Genomic DNA, 19,701 nt, shown 5'->3' with positions numbered 1-19,701 from the left:
GAGCAGGGCAGAAAACAAGTTGTTGTTCAAGGAAGCCAGTATGACAGAAAGCTGAAAACCCCAGGGTTCTTCAGAACATTGCTGCTGTAAGCCACCTAACCAAATTCATCATTGTCAGGCCTTCTGTGTTACTTCAGTGCACTGCCAATCTTGCTAAATATTTTCCTTATTTCTGATAAGAAGTTTTCCCATCAGGCTATCAGCAGTGTTCCTCTGCACCCTTAAGCACATAAAAGTCATAACCTTCCTTAATAATCTATGTTTCTAAAGAACAATCAGTTCACACTCCCAACACATACTTGCCTCATACTGTACATCTGGCTGTTATGGCTGCTGTTTAACAATCATTCACCAAGGTACTAGGTACATGCTGTTACCAGGAAAACAGACTGCTATTGTTAACAAACTGATAAGGCATATCTTAATTGGAAATAGAGTAAATTATGGAAATAGCTTTACATGATAGTTAAAATGTGATGGTGAAATGCATATGCCCAGCACTACCTGCTTGAAGATTATTAAATTTTTTGCAATCCAAGACACAGCATCAACTAAAAAACCTACTGCTAGGAATCTTTGCATATTTTAAGAAAGGAATTACCTGTATAAGAGTGCTAACTGAAATTGTAGGATCATATGCTAACAAGACCTTAATTTAATGGTACAACACATGCTTTGCTTGCAGGACACTCTCAGTTTAGTTCCAGGCATCTCCAGTTAAAAGACTTTGGGATATCAGGGCTGGAACAAACCTCAGCCTGTGATTTGGGGAAGTTCTGCCAGTTGTATTGGTCTAGTTTAGAAGTGTGCACCATTTTTTCCCTGCTATTTTTGGTGTTCAGGATTAATAGTTCCGAAAAATGAAAAAACCCCACCCAAATCCCTGTTCTGATATGCATTTTCGTGTGTGTGTGTGTGTGTGTGTGTGTGTGTGTGTGTGTGTAAATTTGAAATTTTGGGGGTACTATTAAACTGGAACCCAAAAACTTCTAAGGTGCCTCCAAAGTCCACATGGGTCTCGGAGGCAGCAGGTGGCACAGAGCTGAATGCTCAGCTTAGCTGAGCTGAGTCCGGTGTTCAGCTGCGTGCCAGCTGCTGCCCCTAAGCCCCTGTGGACTTTGGAGGTGGCGGCGCATGCTATACACCGGCCACCAAGGCTGCTGACAATTTAAAGCATACATGAAAAAATTGTATTTTAAAATTATTAAAACCAACCCACCTTTCAAACACCTACCATAAAACAATTAAAAAACAGAGTTAAAATACATACAACAAATAAAAATATTGATTAGGAAGGAAGAATCATTGAGGGAATGACAGACCCCCCCCCCCCAAAAAAAAAAGTATTCACCTGGTGCTGGAAGATGGCAAGAGAAAAGGGACAAATTCCCCTGAAAGTGGTGGGGACCTGTTTTGGCTCCGTTTAAAAAAAAAGGGAACTGGGGCTTCAATGCATCAGCAAATTCTTAGCAGAGATTTATAGCAGATAGGAAGCAAGGCTGATCTGAATATTTGTGGCTGATCTGAATATTTGTGGCTTTCACCCTTCACTTGTCCTTTTAACAAGGAAACATATTTGTTAAACCAATAGGCAAGTTTTATGACTTTTTACCCAAAGGATTATGTGTAGAAGAGAGGAAATCCCTATCAGGGAAGCCCAGGGAAGTCTAATTTCAAGGAAACAGTTGGTCAAGGAAAACTTCTAGAAAGCAAATTTCTCCATTTCAAGAAGGGCATTGAAGTATTATCCAAATAAATGATTTTGGGGGACAAACAATGTGGATAGAAGAGAACAAAAACCCACAGGAAGGGGTTATGCAAACATATGTTTGCATAAAGTAGTTTTCCTCCATCCAGTTTCCCTATCTGTTTTGCCACTGAAAACCATTCTGAAAGTAGATTGGGTGATAACATTTCAAAATTTGACCTGTGTTCAATACACTTGGGAAAGCCAATTAGTTCACTGGTAGAGTTTTTTCAGGTTGGAAATAAAGGGGTCAAGAACATAGTCTGAACAGACCCACTATATACTGAGATTTCACATAGCTTCTCTCCTGTATCCTATGAATGTGTCACCTGACTGTGCTGATTTTAGTGCCCTAAAGGAGAGAGAGATTTGTTTTCCATCACACCTTGTGATGTTGCTGTGAGATGCATAAGGCAACGTCTGCAAAACATTTTGGAATATCACAACTATTTTTATTCACAAAAAGAAAAACAAACACTTTCCATTTTTTCCATAGTGTTTAAAACCAGAATATCTAGTTTTCAGCCAAAACTTTGGTTTGGATTTAAGAGAAAACTTGTATGCTTTTCTGTTTAGATTTCATCTGAACATAGAGCGATTTAAATAAATAAGCCATCTGCAATCACTCACATTGTCTTAAACTAAACTTGCCATATTTATTCAGAGGCAGCAGAAAAGTTTACTTTTGCCCAAAGAAAATAAAACAGAATTTACTCTTCTCTTACCCTCTGATTAAGCATAAAGTTGCAACACATAAGCATAATCTTGTTTAGAAATCAAACCTTAACGGGTTTATAGCCCAATCCGGGGGCAGGGGGAGCTCCACTGCAGCTGTGGACAAGGCAGGCAAAGCAGTGCTGTGCTGTGCCATCTCCAGTGGAGCTATGGGTGTTGCAGCAAGCATCTGGGGTGGGGTGGGGATCACCGCTGCCGCCAGGGCTTGTTATCATGGAATAAGTTGGAGGGCTATGCCAGGGGTGTTTCTGGGCCAAAATCTCGGCAAAAGCCAACTACTGTTGGCTCCACCCCCAGGAATGCCCCCAGCCCTCTCACAGTAGCAGCAGCATCGTGTTTTACACTGACACCGCTTTGGGAGTGGAAGCCTCTTCTGGGTCAGGTGCTGCAGTGTTTACCCTCACTGGTTCACTTTCATTGCACATATCACTGCAATAATGAATGCAATACTTTAAAGATTTACTTTCCAGTCATTGTAGCCACATTGAAACCTTGGATGACCAGAATCTGAAGAAAAATACAAAGGCATCATGAAAGAGTTTCTTATGTCATACAGTTGCTATGGAAAGGATTATAGTAGAAGGCAGTCACCATTTAAACCATTGCTGCAATCCTTCATTAGACTGTTTGAGATATCTGACTGAATGGTTGTTTCAAAATAGTTTTCTTAGATAGCTCATTATTGTTTTAAAGATGATCAGAGGTTCATCAGTTAGTAGGTCAGTAACTGTGAACATCCTACCCTGAGCTCCTTTTCCCCTCACTGCCAAGATGACTTATGAACCTGCCTTATAGAATGCTAAATCATCGATCAACTCAGAGTTTCTGATACAGACTCACAACTGCTCTCCAGGATTTCAGATAGAAGTCTTTCATAAAAACTGTTATATAAGATCTTTTAAATGGAGAGCCTATCAAATGAACCTTCAGTGTGTAACACATTTGCTTCATTATTAACTCTCAGCCCCTCCCTGCATAGCAAATGAATGGTGGGTGAGCAAATGGTGGTGGCAGGCAGCAAGAATGTCTGTAGATAAGGCATGAGATGACAAGTGGAGGAGAAAGCACAGTGGGTTGGATCCTGAAGATCTATTCCACTGAGGTGCTTTCCTTCAGTAGAAGTCCCTGATGCAAAAATGTCTTTTGCCTGAAGAACCTCATGCATCAGGGCAGGCTAACTCTGCTAGTAAAATATATGAAGCTCCCTTGTACTGAATTATACTCTTGGCCCATCAAAGTCAGCATTGTCTACTAATGGCAGCAGTGCTCCAGGATCTCAGGCAGAGGATTATACTAAGCATTCCAGCACTCAGCACCACTAAGAAATGTGCAAGGGGGGGATGGGACAGAAAGCAAGTCTTTCAGTCTCATTTCCCCCCACACACACACACACCCTTATCAGCATTGCTGATTGATTGCTGCGCTGCTTAGACTGTCCTAAGCATCCCAGCACTCAGATTCTCTGATCTGACATGGCTGCATTGTAGCCAATGGGGAATTTCTGGGGATGTCTGTAGAGGCACCAAACATTTTTAAGGTAGAGGCACCAAACTTTCAGGGTGGCTTCAGGGTCCTGGCAAGAGCACCTAGGTTTGGAGAACTTTGCTTCAGGGGGCGGTGGGAGATAGGCTCTACCCTTTTAGGGTTCATAAAATTGAATCCACTAAATGAAAATTCACCAAAACTGGCCTCTCTTGCCAGGAGTGTCTCCTGGGACCACCCTGAAAGTCTGGTTATCTTGAAAAAATGCGCACCCTGCTTACACACCCAGAAATTCCCCATTGGCTGCAGTGGAGCCATGTCAGTTCAAATGGCGAATCGGGGGAAAATATTCGGGTGCCTGTCAGGGATGCTTCCTTTAAGCTAGCAGTACCAAAAAATTAAGGTATCTTCAGGAGACTCTCCTGATGATACTATCCAGGTTTGATGAAGTTTGGTTCAGGGGGTCCAAAGATATGGACCCTCAAAGAGGTAGCCCTCATCTACTATTATATCTCATTGGAAACAATGGGGGATGGGTCACCCCCTTTGGGGGTACATAACTTTGGATCCCCTGAACCAAACCTCACTAAACCAGAATGGTATCATCAGGCAGGTATCCTGAAGGTACTCTGAAAATTTGATGCCACTAGCTTAATCAATGTGTCCCCTGCAGGCCAAAAATAGGGAAAAAACCAAAATTACCCCCCAAAAAGCAAACTGACCTGAATTTTCAGTATATCCAAATAAATTCGAGTGTTCGGCTATAACGATAATTTTACAACTGAATTAAGCCGAATCTGAATTTTACCGATTTTTTTCAGTACTGCTCAAGTTTATTCATCACTACAGCTTTAGCAGTATCTTATCTTCAGCAAAAGATGCCCCTTGTTCCAGAAGATGCTGGTCAGGCACGATTCAGATATAGGAAAGCTCTTTAAGAGCCTTAGGCATCTAGTTAGCTTTCATATATTTTTGGCTATATCTCCGAAACCCTTGAGATCCACTCACGAGCATGGAACAATGACCCAGAGCAGCCATGTATCAATGCCCTTAGAATGACATCATGAGGCTGAGGGAAAGCCACAGCTCCACCAGCAGTTGAAATTGACCAGAAATTGAATCTGGTTCAAACTGACTACACCGATGGTGACACTTCATACTCAACTTTGGCTTAGACCCTTTTCAGTTTACCGTTCTAAACTGGATGTCATCCATGGTTGGTCCATTTTGAAAAACCAATACAGAGATGGGCATTTGTACAACTCATTTTGATCTGTTTAAGATTCAGCTCTAAAGCGCTCTTTCCACTATTCTTTTCCCACCTTTTTGGGTGGCATGTTCTTTTTGGAGTAAACATAATGTTTTGAACCATAGGAATCCAATACATCTGAATGCTGGTGGTGTAAGCATTAAATTGCTATATCACTAGCACTGGGAGGTGTTGGATTGCTTTGGTGCTGTGGCCCTATGGCACTCTAATGCTCATCTTAGAATGTTTTTTTAACAAGCTGGAAAAGAATGTTTCGCTAAAAAAGAGGCAGCAAAACAATAGCAGTTTTTTCAGAAGCACTCCAAAACAGTTCAAGCAGCACATTGAAGCAATTCAGAAGCACAAATAATTGAAAATGGGAGAAAGCAGTTCGCGTAAAAAAGCAGTGAAGCCCTTTATGCCAATGGGATGCAAGCAGCTTTGTTTGAACAAGTTAAAAAATCCATTACCAGCTGAGAGCCTAACCAATTGTATCCGAATTGACACAAAAATCTGTTAGCAACTCACTGCTCAAATCAGATTATGACAGTTTGAAAGGGGCCTTAGTAACACAATGGCTGTTAATTCCCTCAAGTTCATAGCAGTGAAACACTTTGGTTGCTACTGTGACCCATAATCACCATACTCAATGCTATTTGTGCAGTTTTCTTAAAAATCTTTATAGCACTGGACTGTAACTGCCCAATCCTTGCAGAGTTAAAAAATATGACATGAAGTTCTCAGAAAATTTAAATAATTTTAAACATGAGGCAGTTTTTTTCCCCTGTCTATACATTTTCCTATTTTTTGGAGGAATCCAATATTTAAACAAAGCAAAGTTAATCATTGAAGAGCTTTTTAAAAAATCAGTTTAGAGAATTGGGAAATATTTCTTTATAACATAATAACATTCTAAATAGACCTGAATTGATTCTGGCTAATTCATATCTTAGTAATGTTTGTCAAAATATATTTCTGTGGGCTTTTTTATTGATCCTGGCCTGTCATAATGTGTGATGTGCTCATTGATTAGTTTAATATATGATGTGCTTTAAAAGGCACAGCTGTAAATAACAATTTCCATTAAAACAACAGTGTGCTTTGGATGAATGGATAAAGCTATTCCAGATGCTTTACGAGCATAGTTGGCTACTTACTTGTGAGTTCGCTGTGCTCAGATTTCTGATAGGAACATTACTTCATCCTTACTGATCGTCTCACTAAGTCTCTGCAGTTTTATTAGCACTGTGCATCTTTTATTGAGGTGCAGTTATACAAGCGAGTAAAACCAATGAATGCATTGTCTAAGCTGTGGTCTGTCTTTCTTTTACAGAGCTTCAGGGAACCAAGACCTCTCAGTTCTATGCTCTCTCCCACCACCCTTTAGACTACAGGATATTAGTGATGGATGAAGATCAGGATCGGATCTATGTGGGCAGCAAAGATCACATCCTATCTTTGAATATCAATAATATAAGTCAAGAACCCCTGAGCGTAAGTTCATAAAGTCCATTATCATTTAACTGCATGATTTTGGCTTCAAAAATGGAGGGAGAAGTGCTGCTTCCACATGGACCTTTTCTCTATATTGCCTTCCAAATTGGAGGCTTTTCTCCCCCAGAGCATCAAAATGACATTGTCATGCAACCGTTCACCTTCCGCATTTTCCTTACCTTTGTGGCAGTCTTTGCTTTAATCTTCGCTGCTGTGCTCTTTTTGGAAAGGTTGCTATGGACAGGAAAGTGCATATTTTTTAGACTTCCTATCCACAATGATGTCATTTACAAACTTCCTATCCAGGTCAGTTTCCCACACAAGCCAACCAAGCAACTGTTTGGAACATCACAATTAAGAGGGGGCTGAGGGGACTCAACTCACTCCCAGCCACTGAACACATGGGATGTGACAGTAGAGTTGTCATCTGGCTAGTGGAAAAATGTCCTGCCCCTTTTAATGGAGGTGCAATGAGTCAAAAAACATAGTTTAAGCTTTTTATGAGACAGGGGTATATGACATCCCCTAATATTTACTGCAGATCAAACGGGTATTAAAAGAACAGATATAGGATTCAGATTCGAAGTTACCAAATCTGACTGACAGGCACCATTTACTAAGCAGACTGGCACCCAGGTCTTAGCCAAGTCCTGTGGCACTGCAGTAATGGCTTGCTTTGGGTTCGGCAGCTGGTCGTGCAGGCCCAGGAAAGAAAGGGTATGACTTCCTTAGGGAAACAAAATATCTGAAATCTGCTCTGCTCTACATCTACCTCAAGTCACCATCATTTGCAATGTAATATATGAGGATTCTTAAGTTGATTAATGTTCAATATGCCTATGACCTTCTACTCCTAGTGGTTCTAAGAGCTGAATCTGTTTAGTGAACATGAATAAACTAATGCTTGTGTGGAGAAAAAAGGAGAGTCTACCAGGCAGGACCAGACTAATTGCTACCTATGTCCAGTTTTCCTGGGACCTAAAACAGCTGCTCCCACAAAAGTGCCATTTTATGCCATCCTCTGAGGAGCTTTTTATGCCTGAGGAGCTCCCTCATGTTTATCACTTCCCCACTTTAAGAAAGAGAGTAATTAGCTCAAAGCATCCCATCTAAGCCGCATGGCAGTATGGAATTTTGGAACAAGGTCTCTCAAATTCTAGTTTATTGCTATAACCACTGTACCATACTAACTCCCTACAGTGAGTGGGCATGTGAACCTGTAACACCATTTGAAAGCACTTAATCCTAGCTGCCATAAAATTAACCAATTGTAGGGTCCACCCTTTTCCAGCATACGATTGCGTAATAGCTGAGGCTTATAACAGCCTGCCTCAAGTTAAGATGACAAATGCAGCCATGAACTCTTGAGTGTTTCTTTCTAGAATGTTCTAATTAAGGAAAACTTTATGTTTTATAGTGGAAGGTTCTTCCTACCACTTGTGGTGGACATTTTTGGAAGCAAAGAAATACTGGTTACCAATTCCTGAAAATATAAGAACTGACTTTAAATTAAAGTATAAAAACTGACTAAATTAAAACCAGAATTGTACTTACTGAACATTTTAGATCCAGGAATGAAGAGGCAACGAAGAACCTTAATACTTTACATGATTACACAGCAAGGACTCTCTATGCCCAGTACAATCGAAAACACCATGTACAAAAGAATGGCTAGAGAAGACTGAGGAATATTCAGAACTAGATAAATCGACAGTATTAATGAAAGATCAAATTATGGATAGACTTACAGCAAATGGGAAGCTCTTTATAAACTTCTTAAAAAGCACCAACAATGATTCTGTACTCTTGGGCTTTGATATATAAAACAGTTGAGTCATTAATTTACTATCAAGAGGAACTGTGTTAATTGTATGGCTTTTTCTTAATATGAAAATAATCTTAAAATGAGACTGAGCATGTTAGACTACTAGGGTAAAATAATTTATTTATTTATTATTATTATTTATTTGATTTGATATACCGCCCTATCCCCAAAGAGCTCAGGGCGGTATACAGCATAAAAGCATCATATATAAAATCATCATAATACAATTATCATAAATACAGTTAAAACAGCAATTATTTCCTAACATAGCGTCCCACAAAACCCTTACTTAAACCCTCCCAAAAAATGAGGGGGGGAGACAGTGGGTCCCGATGATGTTAGGGACCCATATGGAGCAGAGGGGAGGGGTACTCTCTCAGCGGCTGGCCTCTCCAAAGGCCCGGTGGAACAACTCAGTCTTACAGGCCCTGCAGAAATTCCCAAGGTCCCGTAGAGCCCAGACAGCTGGAGGGAGAGTGTTCCACCAGGCCGGCGCCAGAGCCGTGAAGGCCCTGGCCTGAGTGGAGGCCAGCTGCATCATTGAGGGGCCAGGGACCTCCAGTAAATTGGCCTCTGCCGAACGCAGGGGTCGAACTGGGACATATGGAGTAATGCGGTCTCGAAGGTATGTATGTTTTGTATGGTTTTTTTGTATGTATGGTATGTATGTTTTTTCCTAAAACTTTAATAAAGATTTTTTTTAAAAAAACTTTCCATTTTAATTGTATACTTAAGGCATAGCTAAATCTCAGCAGAAATTAACCTAAGATGGTGTGTGAGCCTTCATTCCCTTACTGGGGTTTCTGAAGGAGAAAAATGTTGAGATATTTCTTCCAGTGAAATGGTTCAGCAAAAATATGGGCCTTATAAATTATTCAGACAGAAACCCTGAAGTCAATGTGGTAGCAGGAACAAGGTGTGAATGATGACTTTTTCTATAAATATGCACTGATATTATGTAATTCATTGGAAATATTTTTCCTTCTGAACAGATTTTTTGGCCAGCATCAGCAAACAAAGTTGACGAGTGCAAAATGGCTGGCAAGGATCCTACTGTAAGTATTTTTTTAAACCAATTCTTTTAATTAAATATCTGGCTGCAAGGGTTGGGGCACCCTGGGTGCAGCCAAAATCAATATGGGTTTTCTTTTAATGCCATGAGAAGCAAATGGTCTGCTGAGTTTGTGTTGCAAACTCATTACTTCCGCTAGCTCTGGCAACTGATGTTTGGAAAAATGAGCACTTTGTTCATTTCTTCCTTCAGCAACGTCTATGTCTTGCTTACCTCATGGCCAGTGATGGATATCACAAGTAAAGCCTGCTCTGGGTATCTTTGAGAGAATATAATGCAGATTGCTGAGCTAATGCTAATGTAAGTGCCTGGATGGACTCCCAGATGGTATATATGGCTTTTCGGATGGAAAAAAAACCTCTGTACATTCCAACAGCACTTACTGCTGATCATAAAGGCTGTTTTATTGGTTTATAAAGCAATGTTTCAAGCAGATGTCTGAAAAAGAGCAGAACTTCCTTAAAGCAGGTAAATCTGGCACAACTATTATTCATGGTTCTGTTTTCTTTTCTTTAAAAAAAACCCTACAAAAGAGACGTCTGTTGAGCCAATTATTTAAACCTCTAGTCCTGGGTCAAACAAACAAACCACTAATTTAATTTTAATCATGTTAATAAGTTGTTCATTGCTAGGAGCATGTCTTGGAAAGACAAGAAATTGCACCAGAATTCTTAACAAACTCTCTCTGTGTATCAGCTGAGGGTTTGACTTCAGCGCCTCTGAATTGGTGATTCCAAGGGGATGGTAATGAAAAACATGGTCTTTTGGGTGGCTGTACCCTTATCACAAAACTCTCTGTTCAGAAGAAGAAAAGTTGGTTTCTATACTCCACTTTTCTCTACCATAAGGAGTCTCAAAACAGTTTCCAATTGCCTTCACTTCTTCTCCCTCCAACAGGCAACTTGTGAGGTAGGGTGAGGCTGAGAAAGTTCTAAGAGAACTGTGACTGGCCCAGTGTAGTGGTTATTATTTTTAGATGCAGGACTGATTTTTTTTATTTGGAAAGACCATTGAAGGTCTTAGCTAAATTCTATTTGAATGCTGATGTGATTTTTCAGAATGTCTGTTGAGCAGTTTTTAGGTATGCACAAAACTTATTCAGTTTTTTAAATGACTGTGTTATTATACATGCTTAGTCTCTCGATTTGGTTTTCCATAGGAAACATGTAATTGGCTGTAACTCTTCCCCCACCCCTCCCCCATCCTACTAGGATAAAATTCTGAGGGATTGTACATTTTACTGAAAGCAAGAAACTCTCCCTGCCAAAGTTCAGTTGTATGAGAGAGATCCTCCCCATGGTATAGAAAAGGCTTCCACAAATCCCAGGCACCAGGGCACCTAGAAACACCATTGTGATAACCAGTATTTTCAGAAGCCATATATTGTAAATGCCTCTTGGTAATTCTCAGTAAAAGTACAAACTTCATTAAGTTGAGGGACAAAGGTTAGTTTTTTGTTGTGATGACAACCACGGTTACTCCATATTTGTTTATATGTTATATCACTTGTGTTACAGCTTTTAAAAGATAAAAAGGAACTTGGAATGTTTAGGATTACCTTTCATGGCAATTAGAAAGTATAGTCATTAAAATATAAAACCTTGAAGGCTTAAATATAACCCTGGTTCCTAAATTAAGGTGGCTCCTAAAACTGGGGAAAAAATTATTCAAGTCCCGGCATAAGTAATTAAAATTATTTCCTGATGACTGTATAGTGAAAGATATTTGTCAGCCGAGAATGGAAAGAAACACAGTCTCCTTCTCTCTCTCTCTCTCTCTCTCTCTCTCTCTCTCTCTCTCTCTCTCTCTCTCTCACACACACACACACACACACACACACACACACACACACACACACAGTGCAGGTATACAAACGAGTCTATTTTAAACAAAGATGAAGCTGACAACTGTATGTAGTTTATAAACTTGATGAGGCTAAAAATTAAAAAAAGAATATTCTTGATATCAAGCAGTTACGAAGGGAGGGGGAACTGTGCCCAGAGCATGAGCTGCCCGAGTGCCCCCTCCCACCCAGAAATTCCTCTGCCACACACCCCGCTCCTGCCCCCAACACGTGACGGCAATGGCAGCACTCGGGACAAGCCGCCTCGGACATTGCCGCTATGTGTCGGATACAAAGTTATAAAATGTGGCAAAATTGGTTAAGAAATCCAGCATCAGGACAAAGGAAATATATATAATGCATTCATATTACAAATGAGGGTCTGTTGACCAACCTTATAATATTTAGAGGCTGTTCATTCTGATATCCTATTTTGCCAGCATCTGATATCCTATTTTGCCAGCAATGTAGCAGCCTTAGTAGCCCAGACTAGCTCAAAATCTTCAGATCTTGGAAGCTAAACTGGGCCAGCCATAATCGGTACTTGGATGCTGACTGCCAAGGAAGACCAGGGTTGTTTTGCAGAGAAAGGCAATTACAAACCACCTCTGCTCATCTCCTGTTCATGCAGTGACCATGAATCAATTGCAACTTGATGGCCTTAATCTGAATTAAATAATGTGAACATTATGCTGTTCCATAACAACAGAACATTTGAGCATGGACATGTAATTAAAAGGAGCATATCTGATTATATTAAGTCCATTTTGAAAGTTCATCTTATATTGACCATTTCTTCTCAAGACAAAAATATTAGCTTTAAGGAAGTATAATCAAGCATAACAATTTCCATTAAGATGCTACCAGTAATGGATTATAATGATTTCTGTTTAATTACATTAAAGGTAGCCTGGAGCCTGCCCTTCTTCCCAGATAACTATAATACTCTAATATATCACATATTCTAAGGTTCAGTATTGCTTGTTATATGCAAAATGGTCACGACTTTTTTTACCTAATAGTTGCTTTTGATGGGTCTAGTAATGTGCTATATATTACTAAACAAGATCAGTGCAAAAAGCAACTAGTGGCTGAGTTGTTAAGAAAAAGTAGGTTGCATTCCTGAATGTGGTTACTCAGAAGGAAACCTAATTGAATTCTTTGGCTTCCACCCCAAATTATTGGTTTGCTATTGCATTATTTTTGTGCTTCAGCAGTCATTTGCAATATGATTGGCTTGTTCACCCTGGAAAAACTAACTGCAAATTATCACTATAATGCAAGATAGACAGCACAGTAGGCAGATAGACTTACCTTCCTGTATACATGCCTGTGGCTAGATGGTTAGGTGCTTAAATATATACTTCAGTAATCATATTCAAATGTTCATGTGTTTCATTATATTGAATATGAAAAACCTATCAAACTTGAGTAAAGGAATGCATTTTTAACCTATACAAAAATATGATCACAGATTGGGAATGGGTTTACTTTTAGATCCCTTTATAGCTTTATTGCACGAGACTTATGAGTTAATTTTCACTTTTAACCAAACTGTCAAAAGGAGCTGCTATAAATAAGTAGAGGCCTGAGTAGTGGCAGGATAGAGGGAGATGCTAGGTTAGATCCTTTCCTGTCAGGATAGCTTAAGCATAGCATCATTAACGCACAGCAATGCCCTTGCAAGTGTACCATCAATCATAGCCAGATCCTCCCACCATGTTATACTATTTTTGTTGGATGGTTTTGGGGCTGTTGGAATCAGGGCTGGCCCTCCCTAGCTAGCTAAGCACACAGAGATTTGCTTCAAATCAAAAGCAAAAGGGTGTGTTTTCTTCCAGTGCTCTGTGTCTGTTCTTATTCCCACACTCTGCATTCAATTCCTGCACTGAACCTTGAAGCCATCTCTCATGGACTGTAGCCCCCTTTGTAGATGTAGATCTCCCTGCTCATCTTCTAAGCAACTGCACATCTCATGTTTTTTTCCATTTTTAACCCATAAGATTTTATGATGCATAGTAATTTGATACTCATGGATGGGATACAGTGTACTAGTAGGAAAGAGTGGCAGGCATTTTGCTTATATTAGATTTTTTTTTCTCAAATCAGCAATCATGGTCATAGTAGCTCAGAGAGCTACCGCCAGTCCCCACGTTTCTTTCTAATGTACTAAAATAATAATTACATAATTTTGCTTTCTGTTTTTTATAGGGTGAATATTTCAAAGGAATGGAGGGTTGGCATTTATTTGTCCCCTGATGTTAACTTCTGTTTTTTTCCAGGAGAATCCACTTATTCCACACCATGTGAATTTGAAATTAGCAAGGTGGTGATTTTACCATAACTTGAGTTCAGAGTTGGACAACATTGGAGAAGATCCACATGTTTGACTTCTGAAGGCCAAAACAGACTTGTTCTGGGAGATCTACACAGCCATTTTTAAAGTCGAAAACTACACAGGGTCCGGATTCAGATTGGGACTGCAGCACAAGATGTGAAGTTTAACTCCCTCCTCACACACAGGGTTTGTCTAACCTGTTTTGATTATATGAAGGTGGAAAGAGTCACCCCACTGTGCTGTGCTCCCAGTCTGAATAGGGATATTGTGCAAAGGCAGCCACTTTAAAAACATTCAGAAGATTCCATCACAAATCTCACAGCAACACATCTGCTTGCCCTGAGGCAGCCTGAAAATTAAGTTGTGTAACTTGTCTTCAGCTTGCCCAAAGGAAAACACAATAGAACAGTAAATGTCAAATGATTCCTTCATAGAACTATCCTAAAAGAAACATTTTCCCGAGCACATTTTCTGTAGAATCTCCGCAGCTATAGGTTATTCAATGAATCCCATTCAGATGCTAATATTCTTGTAACGTATCACAGTGATTTGACAAGATTGAGTTTTAAATTGGGAATGGGGAACCTGATAAAAGCTTATTTCTTGCACAAATAAGTATGCGGTTTTTAATAATATTTTATAGTTAGTATGAGCTGGGAACAGTATGCAAACTCTGAGAGACCACTTTCTTTCTATAATGAATGCAATAATAGCTTTGTTATCTGGCACTTGTTGGATCTGCAAAAATAAAAAAGTATTAATTCTGCCAACAACAGTGTACAATGAAGGATAGTCTATATTGTACTGTAATCTATATTTTTAAAATAGAGAACCTGAGATGCAGTTTAGTATACTGCATATGCTAATAGGCATGTGGTGCATAATGGTTTAGAAAGCAGAGATGCAATTTTGTGGATGAATGTTTGAGGTGTAAGATCCCAGTGTGCAGGAAGAAAGGTGTCATAATATAATGGTGGGGTGTAATATGGGACAGACCATCTGAATGTAACTTAAATGGAGATCAATTATTTATCTGCACACCATCTCCACCAACCTTTGTGGATGTATATATTTCCTCCCTAACATTACATCTGGAAGGGAAACATCTGTGTATAAAGTGCACCAGAAGGAATTGATCAATGGCTAGAAGAGGAGAACCGGGGGGGGGGGGGGGGTGGCAGGGGGAAAGAAGGGAAGTACACAGAGAAGCACGTGTTTATATTTTTCTGGGAGTGTGGCTTTGAAAATCTTGCCCTATGTTGAAAGCCTGGGGAAATGTTTCAGGTTCCCCAAGGGTTCTGCTGTAAGCATCTCATGCTTTCAGTACTGTTGAAGGAAGCTGTCTAGACAGGTAAGACAGGGCTGCAAACATTGTGTTTTCTGCCTCTACCCATAATGTAACTGCAAAGCCAAGGTACAGAACAGAGAGATTTTTAAAGGATGTTCAGAAGGGAATGTTATAATGACCAAATCTTGCTGATTCAGCTCCCCTACAGGGTAAAAGCCTAGCAGGCAGGTGGGATAGACAACATGATTGGACATTGCTTCCCTATCCCATGCTTCTTGTGTGAAAGGAGAATTACAGAACTCTGTATGCAGTATGTGACTTCCAGAATAGTTGTGGAGGTCATGTTTCACCTTGGGGAGATTGCCAATTCACCCTTTGCACATTGCACTGAAAGTTACGGTACTTTCCTTTCTGCAATAAAGCAGCTTAGTCTGTGCTCTGAAATACATGGGAAAATCTCAAGAACACTTCTGGTAATACTGTGTTTATGTAAATAAATACAGTAAGCTAAAACCAAACATTCTTTGGTCAGTGTTGAAATTGGACAAACACCACTCAACACTGTCATGCAGTCTCTGTGTGTTGGTCCAAAAACTTTTCATTTTTTTCCCTCTGTCCATAGCATGGCTGTGGTAATTTTGTGCGTGTGATCCAGATTTTCAATCGCACTCACCTATATGTCTGTGGGAGTGGAGCATTCAGCCCTGTGTGTGCCTATCTCAACAGAGGGCGAAGGTCTGAGGTAAGTGTTTTATTGGGAATATGAGAAGCCAGTTCTTTCTGTTATTTCGTTTTTCAGAAGGTAAGTGTTTATGAAATACATCAGAACGACATCCTGCACATATCTAAGCTGTGTTTTCACAGACATACTATGTACTGTAGTGGTTAGATTAAGAACGAGGAGGCTCTGGTTCAAATCTTCATTCAGCTACGAAGCTCACTTAGTGACCTTTGCCATGCATCTCTCAGCCTAACTTATTTTACAAGTTTAAAGGTCATCACTGGAGAAAGTGTGGATCAAAATGTTTTTGGTGATAGGAAGACCAGTAATTTCCCTTGTCTTGTTGAACATCATCAAGAGGTAAAGAACTGCCAAACTGCTTTGGGTCCCAATTGTGGAGAAGGGCAGGTATAAATGAAGCAAATAAATAAGCCATAGCTCTGCAAGTCCAAGCAGGCTCTGAACTTCTCAAACAGAAGCCCTTCCTATTTCTTAATGCCACCTAAGAAAAAGTTTTAGTGTCCAAAATGCTTATAAAAGTAGTGTCAACTACAGCCTGAAGGAAAATGTCCTGTCCCTTGAATAAAGGATTGATGTGTGGAAATAGGCAGTGGAAGTTTTCATAGTTGGAGCCCCTCATACCACTTAGACTCTGCCCAAACATTACATGAAAACAAGCTATGTAGCACCCATGTTTCTGCTGGAGTTTGGTTAAATATGGATCAGCCCAGTCCTGTATGTGAATGCAGTAAAGGAGCTCTTCCAAACAAATATATTCAAAAAGGACAACTTTCATTTGTTTCAAGTAACTTCAGATCACAGGTATTGTTCCAGGTGAAAAGTAGATAGTAAGAAACCTTAGTCTCAAGAGATAACTTTCTCTGTCACAAGTGGCTATTCTAACATGCTGTCACGTATGTGCAAGTATGAACTGCTTCTGTGGGAAAACCCAAACAGGAATAGCTAACCATTATCATTGTGCTCAGTACAAAGGAGAAGAAGAAAGAAAGTGGCTGCAGGGCGAAGAAGGAGAAAGTTGGTGGGCAGAACCTAGACATGGAGAGCAAACAATAAAACATCTTAGAGGTACATAGCCCCCCCCTCCCCCATTGCCAGGCATGCAGAAGTCACTTATTCCAACAGTTTCCATGAGTGCCCCCGCAATTTTGTCTTCCTGGTCACAGCCTCCTCAACAGCCCTGATCAGAAGCCCTATGTTTCAGAAGCTCACCAGCCATAGCAAATCACATCTACTTTTACCTATGTCTAATCATGCATTAGCAGTGCAGGGCAAAAAATGTGTTTTTGGGGGAAACTAACAGTTGTCTAAAACCTTACTACAGGAACTCATTTTTTGCACCTGTTCACAGCCTTGATCTATGTTGACTTCCCTTCATTGTCTTCATCCACTGTGGTAAAGTGGTTAAAGCGCTGAGCCAAAACTGGGTGATCCCAAATTCATGTCCCCCATTGTCATGAAGCTCACTGGGTGACTTTCTACCAGTCAGTTGGCCATAGCCTTCTGCTCTGCTCTGCTAAGTTTGAGGCCTTCCTCCAACATAAGTGTTGTTTTTTTCTGTCAGAAGAAGATCCCCTAATCTTCAAGGAAGGCTTCAAACCTTTCCAAGAAGAGCGATCTGTTACCGGTCAGTCTCTCTTATCCTGACTCTCTTCACATGGTAGTTTTCAGATGATAAATGGGAGGTGGAGATAATCTTGTATGCCTCGCTAATCCACTTGGAAGAAGAGAAAAGAGAGCAATTATTTAAAATCAACAAGATGCTCCTCCCCAACCCTTCTTAACTACATGATCCCAAAAATTCTTGGTCAAATGGCAATGTGATGATGTTATGGTGCCATGCAACCAGCTGAATTTGGTGATGTGATGATATTGCCGTAGGAACAGAAAGCCAAATGTGCAGAGTATGTCTTGGTTGTCGCTGCCACAGTTCAGGGCAGATATGCTGCAAGCATCAAGACAGTTGCCTCAGCAGTAGGGGTATGTTTCTTTCTGGTTCTTCCCCCTCCCCACCCTTTCCATCAAAGCCCAGCATGCCTTGTTCCTATAGCTTGACTTGTTCCCCTTCAGTGTATCCATACATAACATCAACAGAGATGTTGAAATTCATGGTAATTTTGACCCAAGCCAGACATCAATGTTTAGTAAAAATTGAGGCTTCAAAATGAGGCAAAAAGATGTTAGAGTTAAACTGAAAAAAATAGGTATGTATCTTTGGCATACTGAAATTGGTCTCAGTGAGCATGTCATTTTTAACTACATGCCTATGATCAATTGATTAAATAAACTGTTGCCTCAGACGTCTGGAGTCTGTTAGACTTGACTGGAGGCTTTGCACTTTCATTATGTTACCATCCAAGCCAACAATAGCAAAGCTCCTTCAAGCATACAGATTTGGTGTGAGTTCCCCCCCCCTCATTGCATCTATGCAAATATACCTAATTAGAAGACTGGGTTTATTTTTAGCACTGTGCAGGCAAGTCAGTTGAGAAATTATACAGCATATCTGCAAACTGTGCATTTTCTAATCTCCTTTTCTAACTTGCTGTCATTTTTCATAGACAAAGAATTGGATTTTGGTGAGGGGAATTGAAAAGAATCATTGTTATTCTAAACAACATCTACTGGTTTTCACTAAACTGGGGAATGGAGGTCACAAAGTGCTACGCAATTTGACAATTCGCACCTAACACTCAAAATTGCATCTGGAAAGAATGGGCTAGCTAGGCTGTAATATTTGAGGCTGTGATGTGTTATGAACAACGAATCCCAGTGGTATACACTGCCACCAGATGTGGGGATCACAGCTAGTTTAGATGGCATTTTGAAAGGATCAGATAAAGTCACTGAGCAAAGATCAATCAGTAGTTGACAATCATGATATGTGTATGAAACCGCCATGTTCAGAGGAAGTCTACCTCGGACAAGTGGTGGGGGGAATATGTCTTTCAAATACTGCTTGTAAGTGACCTGAGAATCTTAGTCTTATGAGGGACACACCACGGGAAAAGAAGATGTAATTGTTTATTGTTAAGCAAACGCAGCATTCTCCTAGCTTCCCTCAGTCCGCTGTCTTACTGCCTGTGGCCCCTTCTTGCTGTAGTGACTGTAAATTAGAAACATGTCCTAATATAGAACATGGGAAGTTTACATTAATCTGTTTAGATTAATAGGGATGGTGGAAGTTTAGGCAGGAGCCCTGGTGGCTTGAGGGGAGGAGCTGCAGGCCTGAGTTAGAGACCCTTGAGGAAACCAGGAGAATCTGTTTGCTTGGCAATAAGCTCTTACATTTATTTTCCCTTTGGTTTGTTCCTCATGTCACTGAACCTCTGACTTCTCTTGCGGAATCAGAAGTGGACTGTCACCCCTGCTGAAGGGGACTGTCACCCCTGCTGATATTGCTAGAGCTATTGGCACCCTTTAATGTTGGAATATGGAGTTGATGTTACAGGAGTGGCCCTCTGGTCTAAGTGAGATTGTCTGGAGTTTGGGGGCTGGGTGTTATGTAGATGACACTCAGTTCTGTATTTCATTATCTAAGCCTCCAGAAGCATCTGGATTGGTTTTAATCCAGTGCTTTGAGGCAGTGGCATAGCACCAACGGGGTGGGGGGTGCGACGCCCCAGGCGAAGCAGTGGTGGGGCATGACCGGGCCATGGCAGGGGCATGGCAGAGGTGTTCTGGGGCATTCTGGGGGAGTTCCAGGGTGGGGCAGGGGCCGCCATGGTAGGGGTGCAGGGCACGCATGGGCCCTGGGCGCAGTTTCCCTTTGCTCTGCCTTTGCTTTGAGGCCATGATCAGGTGGCTAAGACCAAACAAGACCAAACCTGCTGGCCAGGAAGGGTTCTAGAGGCACTGGTCCTAGACAGAGTGGAGTTGCCTTTTGTGG

At 40.7% G+C, this 19,701-nt stretch overlaps 1 protein-coding gene across 1 annotated transcript in view; it reads left to right on the top strand.

Moving 5' to 3' along the window:
- SEMA3C (semaphorin 3C) overlaps nucleotides 1-19,701 on the top strand; it is a 151,061-nt gene that overhangs the window by 59,922 nt on the left and 71,438 nt on the right. The window contains exons 3-5 of the mRNA XM_048500305.1: nucleotides 6,547-6,707; nucleotides 9,525-9,587; nucleotides 15,696-15,815. Of these exons, the coding sequence (XP_048356262.1) occupies nucleotides 6,547-6,707; nucleotides 9,525-9,587; nucleotides 15,696-15,815 (344 nt within the window). The remainder of the gene's footprint in view (nucleotides 1-6,546; nucleotides 6,708-9,524; nucleotides 9,588-15,695; nucleotides 15,816-19,701) is intronic.

Source organism: Sphaerodactylus townsendi, linkage group LG06 (assembly GCF_021028975.2).
Source record: "Sphaerodactylus townsendi isolate TG3544 linkage group LG06, MPM_Stown_v2.3, whole genome shotgun sequence".
NCBI classification, from domain to species: Eukaryota; Metazoa; Chordata; class Lepidosauria; order Squamata; family Sphaerodactylidae; genus Sphaerodactylus; species Sphaerodactylus townsendi.
Note: the sequence above shows the minus strand (reverse complement) of the source record. Positions and strands in the feature narration are given on the sequence as shown.